We start from the raw sequence: 18,643 nt of genomic DNA, 5'->3' as shown, positions 1-18,643 counted from the left end.
CAACAGTAAAAAGTAGTTTTTTACGTGACTCGGTTATGGTATAAAAAGTGCCTGTGTGTCATGCTGTGTAATCAATATATGCATAAAATTAATGTCTATAAATACCGTAGACAAGATAAATAAAAAGCTTTGTAAAATACAACAGAATCTTGATTTTGTATTTCCTTCAAGTGTTGTTAGCAATGCTTTCCATATGCTATTGTACAGTGTATTACAATTCTCTTGAGCAACCAAGCAGCCGGGAGATCTGCAACCAGCAACCAGCACGATTTCATGAAACCAGCAAGATTTGAGTCTCATTTCATTCCAGAATGAGGTATCCACCATTTTGAAAGAGTAAAATAATTGAAAAAGTCCTCAGTGGAGCGAATGATGACACTCTTACAACCTGGATCATCTTTATTTTATAGATACTGAATGATGAACCTCAGGTACTGTTTTTGTTTTTTTTCCAAATATAGTATTTTGGAATAGATCTCTTCAGCTCTTGCTGCACATGTGTACTTGCGGACTGCCTCTGGAGTTCATTCATGCAAACCGAGTCTCCCCAGTGCGCTGTATAATCTCATAAACCTACAGACTGACAGGCCTGTCTGTGCTCCTCAGCTCTCCTTCACATATAACAGCTCTTTTCTTGGAAACAGTCATAAAGTCGAGATACAAAAACAACGGCCCCATTGACAAACCGGCCAGCCAATTCCGCTTTGTTAGAAACGCTCAAAGCCACGGCCCAATTAGATCCGAGTGGTTTTCTGTCCTCTTTTTTTTCACTCCCTTCCTCAATATAGAACCTCTGTTCTAAATAAAAAGGATATTAACAGTAGTGTGGATTATTACATTTTACAGAGGATCTGTACATGGCTATCTCTACGTTACGGCGAACCTGCATACAATACATGCTTGTATAAAAATACATGCCTGTGTAAAAGAATGTGGCATGGGGTGGGGTGGTGGTGGGGGGCTAAGGATTATAAGATATGAGTATTGTATCAGGGATTGGATCAAGGCAATACAAAAAAGCATATACACACTGCAAACATCCATCTTAACAAGTCATTTAGTCTCATATTCAGCCTTCAAATCTTATTTTTCTTAAAACAAGACAAAAATTCTGCCAGTGAGTTGAGATAACTTCACTTGTGTCCAGTGCAGTTTCACTTGTTTCAGGAATTTTCTAGAAATGAGTGTCAATATCTGGAAACAAGTCAGAATAAGACAGGTCACTGCACTACTTTCAAGAAAATGATACTTGATTCTACTAAATTCTTGAAACAAGTTGATTTGCATTGGAAATTACTTTTCACTTGTTTTAAGAAAATTATGATTTTAGGACTCAATAATAGACTAAATGAGGGGTGGGTGGGGAAGATTCAAAATAAAAAAATTTCTACCTAAAAAGTCTCAAAGAAATCATTCCCAGCTGAATAGAAAACAATGATTTAAACACCGAGCCACCAACAACAGAGCGATGTGATTTGAGCTCTTCTCATGTGAAGCGATGACGCTAATTGTTCGCTCTCTTGTCTCCGCGCTCACACAAAGGGAATCCTCCCAGCAGCAAATGGCCAACCGGTGCTCTAAAGCAGAGCGGCATCTGCTGTACATCCTGCACCGTTAATGAATACACATTTCTCACTGGCTCATTTCGCTCTAAAAGGTGCTGCCATGGTTACTGACAGCTTCTCTCCTCTTTCTCTTCCTCTCTCTTCTCACTCCATCTCTCTCTCTCTCTCTCTCTCCGCCCCCATAGCTAATGATAGCAGTAATAGTCGTGTAGTCTGACAGGTAGAGCTTTTGAAATTTGCCACTACATTGGATATTATGTGGCTTGTGGGGTTTGATTACAGCTGCGACTGTATAGCCAACCAAAAGAGGGGTGTATCTGAAGTGTTTGTGATGTAAACCCCCTCCAGTTCTGGTTAAGGTTAAGGGTTTGATTTCCACTGGGACTACATGAATACATTATACTTTAATTCATGTCTGAACCCATGGTAATGTAACTGGATTTGTCTGGTAGTGTCTGTCTGGTCTGCCGAAACGTCACTGGTGCCTTACTGAAACCTTGTAACTGCAAAAAAAAAGTTAAGAAACTGAGAAGAAGTGCCGATTTTTTCCCACTGATATCCCTGCATATCTGATATTTTACAATGCAACTCAGTGGTTTGACTTAGTACCAAGGTAGAGAGTTTCAAAAGCTATATTTTTAACTTTTAATTAACATTGCCTTTCACCCTGTACAGTGTTTTTTATTCCTGTTTTATTGTGTTGTCATTTTTTGAGTTGATCATTTTAGAATTGCTGTTGTTGCTGGTTTTAATGTTTTTAATCCATTTATTGTTTTAATCAATTCTTTTAATCTATTTTATGTAAAGCACTTTGAGTTGCATGTATGAATGGTGTTATATAAATAAACTTCTTCTTCTTCTTCTTATTATTATTATTATTAAAACAACAGGGACAATGTCAGCTATAAAATAACAAAAATAGCAAAACTCATTGGAGCTAAAGGTGTCTGCAGGGCACCAGTGAATTCATGTGAGCAGACCAGCGATCTTAGATCAATACTCCTATTGTAAGAGTCCCAGAACTGTCAGTCATTCATTTTCATAAACGGCTAGTGTGATAAAATACAGTAGTCAGCTGAGAGGATGCAGTGGCAGGATTTAGCGATGAGATCAGAGACACAAAAAGCAGGAAACAGGCAGGAAAACTGTTATCTCCCATTAGAATAAAAGATAAATGGGAGCTGCATGTTCAAAAGAAGAAAAAAAAAAAAAAAAAAAAATGAACATCCCCAGTCATTGGATCAGATATAATGTGAAACTGGTTGCTGTTCTGATAATTGACCACCAGGGACAGTGTGGGTGGATGACAGCAAGCGAGTACATGATGTTTGACTCTGTAGTGGAACAACAGGCTCTGTGACGGACAGAACAAAGAACAGTGGTCACCACAGCAACTACAAAAATAGGGGAGGGGGGGTGAGACGGGGTGACATGGGGTGAGATAGAGAGAGAGAAACTGAGAGTGTGTGATGGAGAGAGAGAGAGAGGCATGAAGCCAGGGATTTGTAGTAATCACCCTGGTTACTACGCATGTAAGAATTTACATGGAGAAAAAAAAAAAAGTCAACCTCAGCCGCCAGCCTGCTGCCGTGGTTACACGTGAGAAATGGTCACCGTGGATACCGCACCCCGTCTCCCCTAGACTCTCTGCACGACTCCCTTTGAACTCTGGGTGAAAAAAAATAACAGATAAATAAAAAGCCAGGGTGACACGCCTAGAGTCGAGTCGATTTTCCAAGAGCAACACGCTTGATGTATGTTCTCGAGGACACGCTTGATGTGTGATCTCTCTGACGTCTGAAGTCAGCGGTCACGCATGCACAGATGCCTGATGTATGTCCGATGTCACGCTTGATCTACTGGCTTGAATTGCAGGGAACAGGCAGCCACAAATGTTTGATCCTTTTCCATGCTTGATGTCGGTGGGCAAATATGTGTAACATTAAAATTCTTGATTCATGTGCCAGAGCAACACTGATATCTTGTCTTCTGTACATGCTTGATGAGTTGAACAGGCTTGATGCGTGTAGAAATACATGCTAATTATGGTCTATGTGCCGATACAAAACAGTGATCTCAGTGTGCCTCTGTCCAGCTTGTGATTAAAGGGACTTACAGGCTACCAACAATATAGGCTGCCATGATATTATTGCTACGGTTTCATAAAAAAACAAACATTTGAAGCCAGGCTCAACTTCAAACGCAAAGTATTGCACACTGCTTCTAACGCTTGGAGATTTGAGAGGTTTAGACTTTGAGAGCATCAAAAAAAGTGAGAAATGAGAAGCGGGGAGTGAGTGGGAAATATGAACATTTCTAATGCTTTGGCAACACTTGTTGTAGGTGACAATTAGACTGGAAGCTTAGTAAGCAGACTATCTAGCAATTGTTGCTCTGCTGCCACAGGAAACAGAGACAAAGTGTGGCGCATTGCGCATTTAAGTTGGACCAATTTCAACTTCGAAACAAATGTATAGGCCCTTTTCACAGATACCTGACGCACTTCCACAGGGTACGATCGGTTCTCACCATTTCTGTCGCCTCTGACTCTGTGATCACTTATTTTGTGTTTCAACATATAATTGTATAACACCATCCAAGTGTTGGTACTGACATATCTTTCTGTTTCTGTTGTCAGACGACTGAAAACTATAAAAAAACGTGATTTGATTGAGGGTCACAACATGCTAACTGGCTAACCAAGGCTAACGGTAACTTCTGTGCTGTTAGCATTTTGTGACCCTGCCACTGTGGCCACCCATGCTATAAATGCATGCACTCACAGTACTGTAAGGTGCTGTGGATGAAAGCGTCCACCACATGGCAGATGTTATATGAACAGACAGAGAACTACTCTTTTGTCCACATTGACGGAGCGATGTTTCCCCCTTCGTTTTCCAGCCGGGCCCCAGCTGCAGTCTGCGCTTAATGAAGAAAATATGGTCTCAGGAGGATGACCCTAATAGTGCTGTCAACCGTGACCCGAGAGGTCAAAGGTCACAGAGAGGAGAGACCTTTTGACCTCCCGAACTCTGCCCTCGCTCTCTCTGATTCCCACCTGCAGAGAGAGAGAGAGAGAGAGAGCTCTAGCATCACTTTTCAATTTATGAAGAGAGACGGCTACATTAGAAAGAGAGAGAGAGAGAGAGAGAGTAGGAGCATCTCTTTTTGAGAATCTCTCTTCTCCTTTTTCTTCACCTGGATTACTTCCTTTACCTCATCTACATGTCCTTCCAATCTTAACTGCACTCCCTGAAAGAAGTATAGTAGTTTACATGGGCAGTTCAGGTGTTGACTTGTCACTCAGCCAAAGCATAGATGGGGGAGGGGGGATCATAATGTGGCTATAATGGTAGTCAAGAAAATATATTTGGGTAGAAATATATGGGTAGAAAAGAAGAAAATATATTTGAGTAGAAAAAAAGATGCAACGCAATGATAAATTAGTACAAAGATAAAAGATATTGCCTGGATCCATCACCCTGAATCGCTTGTTAGACAAGCCAACTTTTCAATAAGTGAAAAAAAATGTTAAATCAACATAATTATCAGGACTAGGTATTAGATGGAATAGATTTAAGAGTAGACTTCAGGCTACATTTAGACCCATTTTCATATGGAAGGTATCGGTGCCAACCATCTGTCTTCTGGGCCAAAGAAAAAGGACATACGGAGGAAGTCAGGACACAGAGGGGTGGGGTGGGGGTGGGGGGGGGTTGTTATATATACATGGTATATACACAGTCACATGTGCTTATAGTCTACGTTTCCTATTGACTCTGCCAGAGCTGTCAGTGCAAAATGTCAGAAGGGGTATTTTGGGTTATCTGTATAACAGCGCAGTCGAGGAGGAGAGAGGAGGGCAGGCGAAGGGGAAAGCCGGGGGTTAGGTCAGGTCATATGGGAGGGGGGGTGAAAACTGAGGTGAGCTTGTTTTTGATTGCTGAGGAGAGAACAGCTCCTCCCGAGCCCCCAAATCTGAACCAGGGATTGAAGTTTCCCCCTCTGCGATCAATGAAGTACTTGAAAAAATCGTACTAGCTCACTGATATTGTGCATTGGATACACTAGTGTTGCTTACCTTACAACTGCTGACACTGTGATGACTTGCATTTTGGCTGCATGAGGAGCTAGCTATCACGCTGAGCTATAGAGACCGTCTTTCTGCTGGAATGGGCCCACTTGTCGACAAGAATCCGCCCTGCTGAAGTGTCTTTGAGGTAGACACTGATTCCCTACCAGCTCCAACGGTGCCGTTCTGTAGCTGAGCCTGACCTCTGACCTCCCTGTGGACCGGGGGTGAGCAAAAGTAGCGAATAGCCCTATGCTATTCTATGATATGGATCAAATAAAGTATAAAGTAAGAGACGGAAACTTCACTACCTCACGGCTAGTACTCCTCAGCCCAGACTGGCGCAAACTACTCCTTACTAGCCTGCGTTTCAGTGAGGTCTAATGGAGGCGGTATTGAGATGGCACCCAACTGGGCTAGTAGCCAAAATGTGTGAGAAACATCCCTGATCATAACCTTAACAATGAAGCAGGGAATTTGCCAAACTGACCGCCGAATTTCAGGAGCAGTGGTTTCTGACTCCACCATCCAATATGAGTCAACGGTAATTTGGCTGATATGTGGGTATATTCTATTATGCACAAAGAAAGAAGCATGAATAGTCTATTTTCCAAGAGGAAGAGGTGGGTATACTCTATATGCACAGAGAGAAAGAGGTGGTTGGACAGTGTATGCCCAGAGGAAGAGGGGGGTAAACTTTGTATGCCAAGAAAATAATGTGAGAATAGTCTATATGCCCAAAAATAAAGAGGGGATGCTCTATATGTCCAGGAAAAGAGCTTGACATACACTGTTAGGTCCAGAGAAAGAGGTGAGGAATGCTCTGTACATCTGAACTACTCTACTGGATGGTGCGCGGGCCTCTTGGGGACGAGGTTGGCGGTCGCCTTTGAGCGTCGACGGGTCCGAAGTGGGTCGAAGTGGGTCCGGGCGGGTCTAGGAGTCGGGCTGCTGTTGCTTCGTAGCGGCGGGGAGACGCTCCGTGATCCAGCCGGTCACCTCCTTCAGCACCGACTCGGCCACCTCCGGCAGGTCGTGGTGGAGAGCGTGGTAGCCTCCCTCGTAGACCTGGAGGGAAGATGGGAACAGTGAGAGAGAGAGTGGGAGGGACGGGATGCGCACCAAGTACTTCTTCGTCCACTCGGTGCCAAATGAGTGAGGTTCGGCACACGTGACAGTCATAGGAACGGATCTGAAAGTTAGCCACACCACTCATCTTTCTCCCTGATGTCATCAACCCTCTTCATGATGAGACACGATAATGCAATATGTCAACCCAGTTCAGCTTTTGAGAATGAGGAAACAGAGGAGGAGGGATTGTCTTTGTCTTTCTATCTTTAGCTCATCTCTTACTGCCTTTCTTCCTCCCTGTGATTAGATATGTGACGATACCATGCATCAACCTAACTCAATTCCATCTTCTCTCTCTCTCTTTCTTTGTAGCTTTCCTTCATTTTCTGATGGTTTATTTTTTCTTTTTTTTTCTTTCTCAATCTCTTCCTCTCTGCTCCCTTCCTGCTTTTCTTTCTCGCCGTGATAAGACATGTGATGAAGCAGCACCTGAGCCTTGTGAATACCACTTGATCACATCATGCTACAAGAAGAAAAGAAGAAGCAGAATGTCTAAAGAGAAAGATGGGAAGTAACTTGGAACTCTGTTAAACCATCATCAATCTAACTGTATTTCTCTCTCTCTCCCTCTCTCTCTTCTTCCCTCCTTGTGATGAGCCACGTGATGATATAGTGTGGGAACTAATACCGCTTCCTTCTTTAAAAACACACATCCTTCTCTAGAGGTCAGACGGTCTCCTGTCTGTCTATCAGTGATCTCAGCCTGCTGGAATCATTTCTGCTTTTTGGCGGAGGAGAAAGCTCGAGTTCAAGTTTTGCTGAAGAGTTTCCAAAATAAGATATTCAACAACATTTTATACATGTATCTATAAAATGGTAGGCAAGAAAAAACTCATTGCAGATTATTCTTTAAATGATTTGTCTTTGTAAGACTTTTGCTTGCAATATAGCACCATTTTTGATGATATAATCAGTTGCATTTTCAAATACTCAACAACCAACATCAGGGAAGGTTTTCTTCCAAAGTGGATATACAGTGTTTTAGAATGAAACCACTTCAAAATGTGGTGCTGGACTTAGAAAGTGAAGCTTGCCCACTTTGAACACCAAACAATACACTTCAGAAAAAAGTGGTAAACAAATCAAAACCATCTTATATTTTAGATTCTTTAAAGTAGCCGCCCTTTGCCTTGATGGACAGGCAAAGGCTTTGGAAAGAAATTCATAAATAGGATCAACTTCACTATTTATATTTGTCTAAAAAACAAATTTCAAGCATTTAAGCAGAAGCCTTTAGATCAAAATGGCTTTAAGAGAACGAAAAACACAGTACATTCAATCAGGTGTGTACTTTTGACTGGTAGCGTACACAAAAATGCAATCAAATCATATAAAAGCTACTCCTAAAATGCAAAGTCAAGCCTGTGCAGTGTGAACACAGCACATCATCCCCACCTTGAGCTTCTTGTCTGCGCTCGCTGCGTTCTCGTACATCATCCTGGAGCCTCTGATGTCGCAGAGCTTGTCGGCGTCTCCGTGCAGCAGCAGGAAGGGCCAGGCGATGGACGGGATCTCCCTCTCGATGCGCGCCGCCGCCCCCATCAGCTGCATGCCGAACGACACCCGCATCCCGCCGTGGAAGTTCAGCTCGTCGGCGTCGTACGCCTCGACCTGGCAAGAGAGAGAGAGAGAGAGACATTTACTCACCTTTTTTTGAGTATTTTTCAAAGTCAGTAATTTTATTTTTACTTAAGTTCATTTTTACTTAAGTATTGTACATTTTAAATCACATCCATTACAGAGTATACTTTCTGTGGCTCTCCACCAGCAACAGAAACTGGACAATCATACACTGACAAATTGTGGAGCCATTTACAACGAACAATCAGTCGGCAAAGAAGATAAGAGTAATCTGGCTTTACTTTGTGCAGTTTATTTTATTTCACATTTTTCCAGTTAAAATAATCAATTTTGTACTCTATCCTCTCGTCCTTTTAGAACTGAATGGGAAAGATCAGTAACTTCAGGAGATTTTTACACCAGTACTTTTACTTCTACTTAAATATCAGCAAAGTAACAAAACTTCTACTGGAGTTTGACATTCTAGTGCTCTTTCCACCCCATAAATTATGGGGTGGAAAGAGTGGAGGCGGGAGAGAAAGAGAGGGAGAAGGAGTAAGAATGAGTTATAAAAGAGAGGGGGCGCTTATGGAAAGAGACATAAAGAGAGAGGGGGAGAAGAAGGAAGAGGGATAGAGAGAGAGAGATAGAGGGAGGGTGAGACAGAGGTAGGGAAGAAGGGCAGATTTAGAGAAAAATAAAACAAGTGATAAAGTTTAGACTAGTTTAATTCATAGTCAGAGGGAAATTAAATAAATTCAAGGAAATATAGGACACTTTTATGCAATTCCTGGAAAGTGATCAGGCTGAAATTAACGAGTGAAACTGACAAATAAAACGACAGCACCTATAAAAAAGCACTATACCTCTTATTAATATTTATTATTATTACTATTTAATTATTATATATATATATATATATCCTAGGGCAAAGGTGAGGTTGAGGGTTGGGGTGGGGTGGGGGTGGGGTAGGGGGGGGGGTGTTTGTAAATGCCAATGTATGTATGACTGTATGCCTAAATAAATATAATGTTAAAAAAAAGAGATTAGTTTATTCATAGTCAAATTGCAAGGGAAAACCTCGGGCCTTTTATGCAAAACATGAACACCTCATGCTCCAAACGTACTTTCACATACTTAACCGTTCTCCATATCTATCCGGTCTGTATGTAAATAAAGCTCACGACCCACTTCAGCTAAACAGCAGCTAACGCCCGCAGCAGCCGTTTATCTCGGGTCATGTGACCTGCTGCTTTGAATAATGAATGACTGGAAGGTGAACTGACACGCTGACCTCTCCAGCAGCTCAGAGGAGTCAGTGACACGAGGAAACAGAGGCTCAAATGCCAGAGCCATATGGAGAAATTCCCTCCATGCATAAATTATAGGTATCTAGATATATCAATAATATTTATATAATTTTCAGTATAGAATCATCCTTGCTTTTGATATGTAGATTGATGAATTTCAGGTAGGAAAATTTCCCCCCAAATTATTTTGCATTTTGGAATGAATCATATTCAGTACAGCATTACTTTATTGATCCCATAGGGAAACCCCCCCTCCCCCCCCCCAATATCACACTGAATTGAAAGCCATTTTTTATAGCCATCTCTTTACCTTTTTTCCTTTTTTTTCATAAAAAAAAAAGAATAAAGTAGCAACTGTCCCACTTTTTCAGTGCTTGCCACACTGATGCTGCTGCAAAGTTTCTAATTTAATGTAATGTAAAAAATTTGAATGATTTCTTGTATTGTACCAGGCCGCATTTGCTAACCTATATCTGACTTTAGTCATAAAATGAATCTAGCCTGGGAGAGATCATCACTGTTAACTATCTAATACAAAATGTTTTTCAAGTATTTTTTTTCTTCACTTGAGTTCAAGTGAAGTTAATAGCTGGTAGTGGATGTGAAACTCGACTGACACCTGTCTGACTTCCTCTAACAGACTGTAGGAAGCAGCGGTTGCGTTCGACTTTCTCGTTGTCCGTCATTTTGACAGACAGGGTCGTAAAAATTCTGTCATAATCTATTATTACCTGTCATTTTCATTTTCATTTTTTTAATGATAATGAGACATAAACCTATTTAATAGCATTTAATTTTCAAAAACAATTGATCACAATAACATTTAATATACAGAAGAACAAACTTACATTTTGCATGTATCATAGGCTACTATAAAGCAAGGAATCTCTGTCTGTCTGTCTGTCTGTCCTTCGCATATCTCGAGAACCGTTCGTCCGATCTACTTCACACTTGGCGGGTGTATTGCTGGGGACCCAAGGACGTGCAGTGTCGGATTTGGTGCAAGTTGGACATGCGACTTCAGTTCAGTATTAATAAACTTTGAATAAACAAGCGAACAGCGCTCTGTGCAGCAGCGGGGCGAACGGGCACTGCACTAGTAAGAGAGAAAAGATGAACAAATGGAGACACCGACCGTCCTAAACAGGCAAATATGAATGATGTAATTTTACAGAATTAGACAATTACAATTAAGATATGAACAAACCATTTACAAGAAATTAAATTGAACTCAATTGACCTGCTGTAGCCTAGCCTGAACTCAAACCTTCCTCCTGGTCCGCATGGACTTAAACTGGGTGCTCGCTTGAGCGTAATCAAACGCATCAAGGGAGATTGCTGCAGAGGCGGTTGTCATTAGGTTTTACGTCTTTGCCTCGGACAGACGGCTCGTCATGGCCGTTTTAATTTTGTTCTGAAGGCTGAGCCCACGCTCTGCTGCCACACTGGAGACTGGAACTACCAGCCGGGGAACATTTCTCCCAGGGAAGTGATCAGAAGTCGGCAAGACTCTCTGAACGTGGGATTTCCCGATCCTGCAAGCACTCGCTTCACCGGGAGGAAATCCCGCAGCATGCGCTCCTTCTGCACCAGGGGCGCGGAGCTGCACCCCTCTGTGACCCGTAGTGGTCACAGACGCGCTCCGAGGAGAGTGAGATCAAAGACAAGATGAGTAAACAATAGCTAATTAATATGCACACTCGCCACCAACTGGACAAGGGGGTCTACTACAGGTGGTCTACATGTGGTTATTGACAGTGTTGTGTGTGAATTACTTAACGTTAAGGGTAGATCACCCTCAGTGTAATCTGTCAAAATGACAGACGGCCTTCAGAAAAATTACGTCAATGACAGAAAATATTCGGTTAACGCGACCCCTGGTAGGAAGCAGAAGCAGCAGGATGTGGGATCAACATCTATTGTTACTGCAGGCTGCTTCTGAAAGGCCAGGGCTGATGTGTCAACACACACTGACACACAAACACACAAACACACAGGTGCATAACGGTACAACAGCACAAACAGGTCTAGGCATGCATTCACACACACACACACACACACACACACACACATGCACACATGCACGCACGCACACACACACACACACACACACGCACACAGCTAGACGTGACAAAACCGCTATGGTTTGGAACTGAGTCAAGATATCTATTACGGAGCAGTCTTTCATCTTGTGGCTATACAAAAATATGGGTGCGTGAGTGCACACACGTACACAGAATACACACACACACACACACACACACACAAATTTGTCTCTTGAGACCTTGTAAACTCTTTGTTCTGTCAGTTACACAATACCTGCATCTGATTTTACAATCACAGATAACAATACGGTCCTCTAACCCCCTACAAGTACACACACACACACACACACACACACACACACACATTCCAGCCTCTCACCTGTTTCTTATCCCGTGAGACCCATTTGGACTCGATGGAGCCCAGAGAGAGACTGGGCAGCATGTGGTTCAGAACCTTCGCCAGAAAAACCTGGAAACAACCAAAAAGAAAAACATGCAGAGAATTTGAGTTTATTTCACACATAAACACTTTGCCGCTGAAGGGTCTGGAGCGCCGAGAGAGACCGCTCGGTGACCTGAGCTACCCGCTCTCTCTGCTTCTCTCTAACCATCTGCCATCTGACAAACATTAAGAAGAGATACCGTCGTGCGGTGTCTGCTAATAACAAGACGGAGAAGAGGGAAGAGAAAGAACGTGTGTTTCCGGGCGTGCAATCGTGTGTGTTTGCATGCAAAGTGTTCCTATATATATGCGTGTGTGTGAGTGTGTGTGTGATCTTAGGGTATAAACACCACCTTGCTGGATGCTAATGATCAAGGATGAAAAGGATAAGTCACAGGCACTTCTGCTCTCAAGCAGGTTTTGACACCAGTCTTGTCGGCGCTTGGCCTGGAGCATTAAAGGCTCTCGTATCTTTGATTCAGTAAGAGACGGCTAATGCCGCTCAAGTGGCACTTACACTGATTCCCGCTCTGGCAAGGCAGGAAATAACAGGTGTCGGCATTATACCGGTCATCCCTAGTAGGACTGTGTCAAGTGGAGTAAGATGACTGACTCCCTCGTTATTAGAGGGGCTTGAATAGCGCGACTGAAAGGAGAAATCCACCCTCAGATCCTCTTAGACTGCTATACATCATTAATCTGCGGTGTTCAAAGCATTCCAGGAGTTATTTTGGGATCGAGTGTTGTAATTTACTCTTTTTCGGTGAACCCGCTTTCCCTCAACCTGCCTCGTCTGCTTCTACTGCAGTTAGTGATTTCCTACGTTTCCCAGAATGCCTTTTGACAACCCCCCAGAAAACAGGTGTAAATGTATTGCATTCAGCTGTGGGTTATGGGTGTAGGTGGAGAGAGCGATAACAACAGCTGTTTTCCTGTTCAGAAAAAGCAAGAGTCGTGCCCCTTAATCAAAACCCAACCTGTCTCTCTGCTGCATTGTATTCTGGTCTCTCTCCTGCTCCTGTGGGTGGAGAAACTGGTCTCTCTCCTCTTCTACGATGGGTTTCTCCCTGTATGATTGTTGAACGTCTCTTGGTGCAAAATGGCGGCTCTAGAAAGAAGCCCTCGCTCTTTGATTCTGAGGGACTGACACCAAAACCTGACGTTTACCGTTGAGGTTTTCGATCGCTGAAACATTTTCTGATATCAAACTCCATTGTAGCTGCTGAAAATATCTCAATATCTTGGCCAGGTATCCTCAGGAATAATAAAAATACACCACCACACAACAACAGGGACCCAGAAGTTTTTTAAGGTGGATTTTTCCTTTAAAGGTACTTGTATCTTTGAGTTTCGCCCTGGAAAATAATAGTAGGCCTATGTCAAGTGGAGTGGGCGGTTATCAGATGCCTGGAATAGTGTGAAGCAGAGAGTGAGAGAGGAGAGGAAAAGAAGTGCAGAGCAGAACAGAGAGGAGGCAGACGGGTGGTGTGTCGGCACCTTGAACGGCGTGGCGGAGTCCGGGTTCATCTGGACCATGGGAGCGATCAGAGCCACTCCTGCAAAGTCACTGGGTCTCTCACAGGCCGTCAGGATGGAGATGGCTCCGCCCTGAGGGGGAAAAAACACAGAAAATATATATCAAAAATGAACTGGAAATTTGAGTTGATGAGTCATTTTGTCAAACAAGGAATTCATTTATCTGTTTTTGTAGATAGAGCGCCATCATTTGTTTAATTTTGTGCTATCAATCACTTTGTGGCGTCATGTTTTCAAATGGTGGAGATCACATTTTAGAATGAAACTCTTTATTAAAGTCCTCATAAAAAGGACTCCCATTACTTTGACTTCCAGGAAAACAGTGTACCTTTCTTGGTGACCTCATGCTGCAATATAGCCGTAAATATAAATTCCAACCAATAAAACCATCCGATTTTTGAACAATCCCGTACACTTTCGAATGATCCCTCACTGCATTATGTCCCGCCCCAACATCCTGTTTCAACAGGAAATGCATCAAATCCAGGAAGTAAAGATGCCGTTTCATGGGGTCTTTAAAGCTGTTCAATTTTGTATGTTTTGTATCATCATATCTTCGTATCTTTGTATTTTGTATCTTCTGGAATATCTTTTGGAATGTAACTCTCCATTTGTTTGAAGCTGTTAAGTGTCAAAATCTTCCATTTTGTATAAATGGTTTAAGAGGTACAAGGGATTTTTTAAAGATACAAACAAAATTTGAGTGTCTAGAGGAGGAAGATATGGCAGAGGGGACGTGACTCTGTGGGGAGAGAGAGGGCGACATGATGTACTTCTGGAAGCGACCGGTTTCCAGCCCACAATGGAAGACGAAGAGCGACTTCTCTGTCCCGACAGGAGTGGGAAGATCTTGCAACAAAGGCTTTTAAACAAAGTAGGTGAGAGGTTACGGCGCGAGGAACAGTGGGAAAACCGGTCAGAGGCTCAAGACGGCCGTAAAACAATCCGCTCTTTTGTCTAGACGGTGTGTGAGTTTCCACCCTGCCCTCTTGTTGTCGCTGCTCTGTACACAGAACAGGAGAGAAAGCGGGGGGATGTGAACCCCGAAGCCCTCCGGGACACGACGTGCAACTCTAAACACGAGCGCCGGGCCGCACCTTGGCACACACACGCTGACATTTAGGATTGTGATTTAAATCCGATGATGTAGGGCCATGATAATTAGCGGGCGCCGTGGCTGCCAACAATCAAAATCAATTTGTCATGGTTTGACTTTGGCCTGCTTTCCAGTTCTCATGCGCAACGAGCATGCAGGTGCACGCACACACACATGTACACACGCTACTGTACTGTACACAGGGATGAGCCGAAAACAGACACACACACACACACACACACACTCAAAGTGGTTTTGTAGGGGCGAGTTTGGCCGGGACTCTCTGGAGACTAATTTGCTTCAACTTTGTTTATGTGAGCGCTCTTTGTCAGCTGTGTGAATATTCATCAGGCCGGGGCCAACGACAGGCTCGCCTCCTGAAAAGAGGCGCTAAGTAGAGAGAGACAAAACATTTCCCACCAGAAAATCTCACTTTCTAAAGACACAAACACACACACACACACACACACACACACACACAACGACAGACTCGCTCTCTCGATCTCTTTTGCCTCTCACTTCCATTTGTCCGTCTCTCTCTCCCTCCTGCAAAACAGACACTTACACACGCTCCAACACACATTCACAGACAAACTTACACTCACATGCCCATATACACACACACACACACACACACAGAAATGTTGCTTGGTCAAATGGCATTTCTGTAGTCTGATGTAAGCGGCACAAACTGGCTAGTCACTTCAATCTGTTTGATACTTATTATAGGCAACAGGATGACTGAATGTAATTCCATGCAAAAGGACATTCTGAGTCATGCCCTTACACACACACACACACACACACACACGTTTTGTCCATTGGACCCCCGATAGAGAGAGAGAAGTGTGAAAAGAGAGGGAGAGAGAGAGAGAGAGTGGGATAGAGACAGAGAAGCTCTTTAAGAAGCTGACTTAGACCATTCGAGGCTTCCCTACACACACACACACACACACACACACACACACACACACACACACACACACACACTCTGAACTTGGGCGGAGAGGATGAATACTGGTATTGTATACTGTCAGTCCCCTGAAACTGGGCGGACGTGAACTGTAAAAGATTGCCTGAGGAGCTAACATACTGAATTATATGGACTGGACAGCTAATACTGACATTACATGGACTAAACAGCTAATATACTGACGCTATATGGACTAAACAGCTATAATACTGATGTTACATAGTGTAAACAGCTAATATACTGACGTTATACGGACTAAACAGCTAATATACTGACGCTATATAGACTAAACAGCTATAATACTGATGTTACACAGTGTAAACAGCTAATATACTGACATTATATGGACTAAACAGCTCACATACTGATGTTATACAGGCTAGCACACCAACATAAGATGAATAGTAGCCTGCATCTATAAAATCAGGAATGGAAAATGTCATAGTCCTGTAGTCTCGCCTGCAGCTATAGCGCCTTTCAGCCCAGGCTTCTGCAAAACTACAAATGGCCAGAATTTGAATGAGATCTAATGGAAATGGTATGGAGATCACAGCCACATAACCCTGCCAGGCTAGAGCGCAAAACAGACTGATTTATTCATATTATTGTTTAATACTTTAATACATAGAGCGCATGCCCTGCATTCAATACACAGATAATATGGTCAGATGGGGATGGGAATGAAAGAAAGAAAAACAAATCAGGAGGTAGAAAGTAAAAAAGGTAAAGAGGTAAAAACATTTTTCCTGCTCAGTCGACTTTCTCTATACAGGTTAAAAAATGCTATTAATTGAACAAAGAGAGGGAAATATGGTTTAGTATGAAGATGTTGAACGAGTGACAGACATGTCTGGTTGCCAGCATGGAGGGAAAGAGGGAGATGGAGGGATGAAGAGATGAAAAAATAGAGTGAAGGGCCCTAAAACGGTGACAAACCATTACATAAAGCTCTGGCACTGAGGAAGTAGGACACATGAAGCTCAGCCAGATCTGCTGATGGAGAGGAAGAGAGGAAGAGAGGAAGAGAGGAAGAGTGGGAAGAAGCCAAAACTGAAGGTATCTGTCAGCGCTCCCATGAGATATCCACTATTATCCCTGGAGTCCAGAGAAACTGAATACAGAGGAAATTGTAATATAGTCAATACAGTGAATCTGATATACATAGAAGAATGGGAGAAAGAGGGACGGAGAGAAAGAGAGGGAGAAGGAGGGTTGAATGAAAAGAGTAGAAAAGATGGAGAGGAATGTAGGGAAAGATGGAAAGAGGGAGAGATGGATTAGACGGGCCAGGTGATGGGGATTAAGGAAGAAAGAAAGAAAAAGAAAGAAAGAAAGAAAGATAAGAAAGGAATTAAAGACAACGAAGGAACAAAAGAAAGAGGTCTGGAAGAAATTAAAGAAAGAAAGTGTGGCCAATATCAGCTGACAACTGTCTGGCTGTCATCACTCTGAAATTATTTCTGCTTGACAGTTCGTCAGTTTCAATTATTTCCCATTTTCAACTTCCTCTTCTGTGTTTGTGAAACAATAAACAGTAACGGGACGTTTACCAAAACCTTCCCTAAATAACAGAAGTCCACAAACCAAACACATGGCTCGTATTACTGTACTTACACAAAATTACCCTTTAACTCCTGTAGTCATCTGCAGTGGAATAGCGTTACAAGTGTCTCCCTGTCTTGCATGTATGTATAAATGTAACAACCATATAGTTCTCACATGTTATGACACTGTATACACTGAATATTGCACATTTTTCAATATACATGTATGTGTTTTTTATGCACGGTGATGACGGTGGTGAATTTCTCTTGGAGATTCTTCTTTGGGAGACAACAAACCAGTCCTTAACCTCATTTATCCTGCAGCGTTTTCCAAATTATTCCAAATTATTATTAATTATTATTACTAGAATGCAGAAGCAGCGAGGGGGCAATTTGAATGAGGGTGCGACAGGCAGCCAAGCCAACTGTTAACACTAATTACATACAGTATCCCCTTATTTCAGGTAGAAATTAATTCCAGAAGAAATAACACAAATATAAAACTCTAAAAAACGGCATTTCCCTATCAGTATGCACAGAATAGACCAAAATCTCATTCAAAAACCTGACTGGACTGAAACTTCTGCTGATAAATTTGAGTGTGAATGAGTCCATCTTCTACTCCTGGGCAGAAATGAAAAGACTTCAATTTTTTTTTTTTACTTCATCACCATCCTCTGCCAAATCCGAACAATTCGCCTACTGGCAGCAGAGCAGGTAGCGTGTAAAAAGTGGGACTTCTATAACCACTAAATCTAAATCTTGGCTCTGCTAGCTGCATCAAAGTCTCCTCAGGATGTTATCATTGGAGCGGCGTCTGAATATACAGTAAAAGCCACAGGTGGTTTCCATTGTCCTGTAGGTTTTACGTCATCAGAAACTCACACAAGCGGAGGGGCAGAGGAACGGGCTAATAGAAACAGGATGAGGAGTCTCAGGACGGGGAAATGGGGAAATGAGGCCTGCAACAACACAGCAACACACAGCTTTTGATTTTGGGGCTGGGCTTCCCAAAACTAACAGTGTAAAGGCTCTGGGATTCTAGATCGAGGTTTAGTTTAGATGAGGTTAGATGAGGTTTTACTCCAAAAGAAAGAAAAAAAACATTCAAGATGACGTGATCCTGACGAAGACACATAAGATGAACTGAGCAACAGAAACCAAATGACATCAAACAAGGATGAGAATGGTACAAAAACAACAAGTCAGGCAATACATCAAAATGGCTCTAGGGCAGCAAAAGGGAATGCCACACCAAAAATGAAGTTTATATTCTAGCATTGCTAACAGGTATGAACCAGAATTTAAACCTTAATTGGATGCAAGAACTCACACAAAAATCTTAACAAAAATCTATTCAATATCTATG

At 42.5% G+C, this 18,643-nt stretch overlaps 1 protein-coding gene across 2 annotated transcripts in view; it reads right to left on the bottom strand.

The window, feature by feature from the left end:
* Positions 1-5,259: 5,259 nt before the first annotated feature.
* The window catches only part of mgll (monoglyceride lipase), a 44,464-nt gene continuing 31,080 nt past the window's right edge, over positions 5,260-18,643 (bottom strand). For both annotated transcript variants that reach the window (XM_071906826.2, XM_071906825.2), the window contains 4 exons: positions 13,623-13,733; positions 12,063-12,152; positions 8,164-8,379; positions 5,260-6,705 (listed from right to left, as the gene is read on the bottom strand). In XM_071906826.2, the coding sequence (XP_071762927.2) occupies positions 6,574-6,705; positions 8,164-8,379; positions 12,063-12,152; positions 13,623-13,733 (549 nt within the window). In that variant the 3' untranslated portion in view covers positions 5,260-6,573. The remainder of the gene's footprint in view (positions 6,706-8,163; positions 8,380-12,062; positions 12,153-13,622; positions 13,734-18,643) is intronic.

Source organism: Centroberyx gerrardi, chromosome 14 (genome assembly GCF_048128805.1).
Source record: "Centroberyx gerrardi isolate f3 chromosome 14, fCenGer3.hap1.cur.20231027, whole genome shotgun sequence".
Classification (NCBI taxonomy): Eukaryota; Metazoa; Chordata; class Actinopteri; order Beryciformes; family Berycidae; genus Centroberyx; species Centroberyx gerrardi.
Note: the sequence above shows the minus strand (reverse complement) of the source record. Positions and strands in the feature narration are given on the sequence as shown.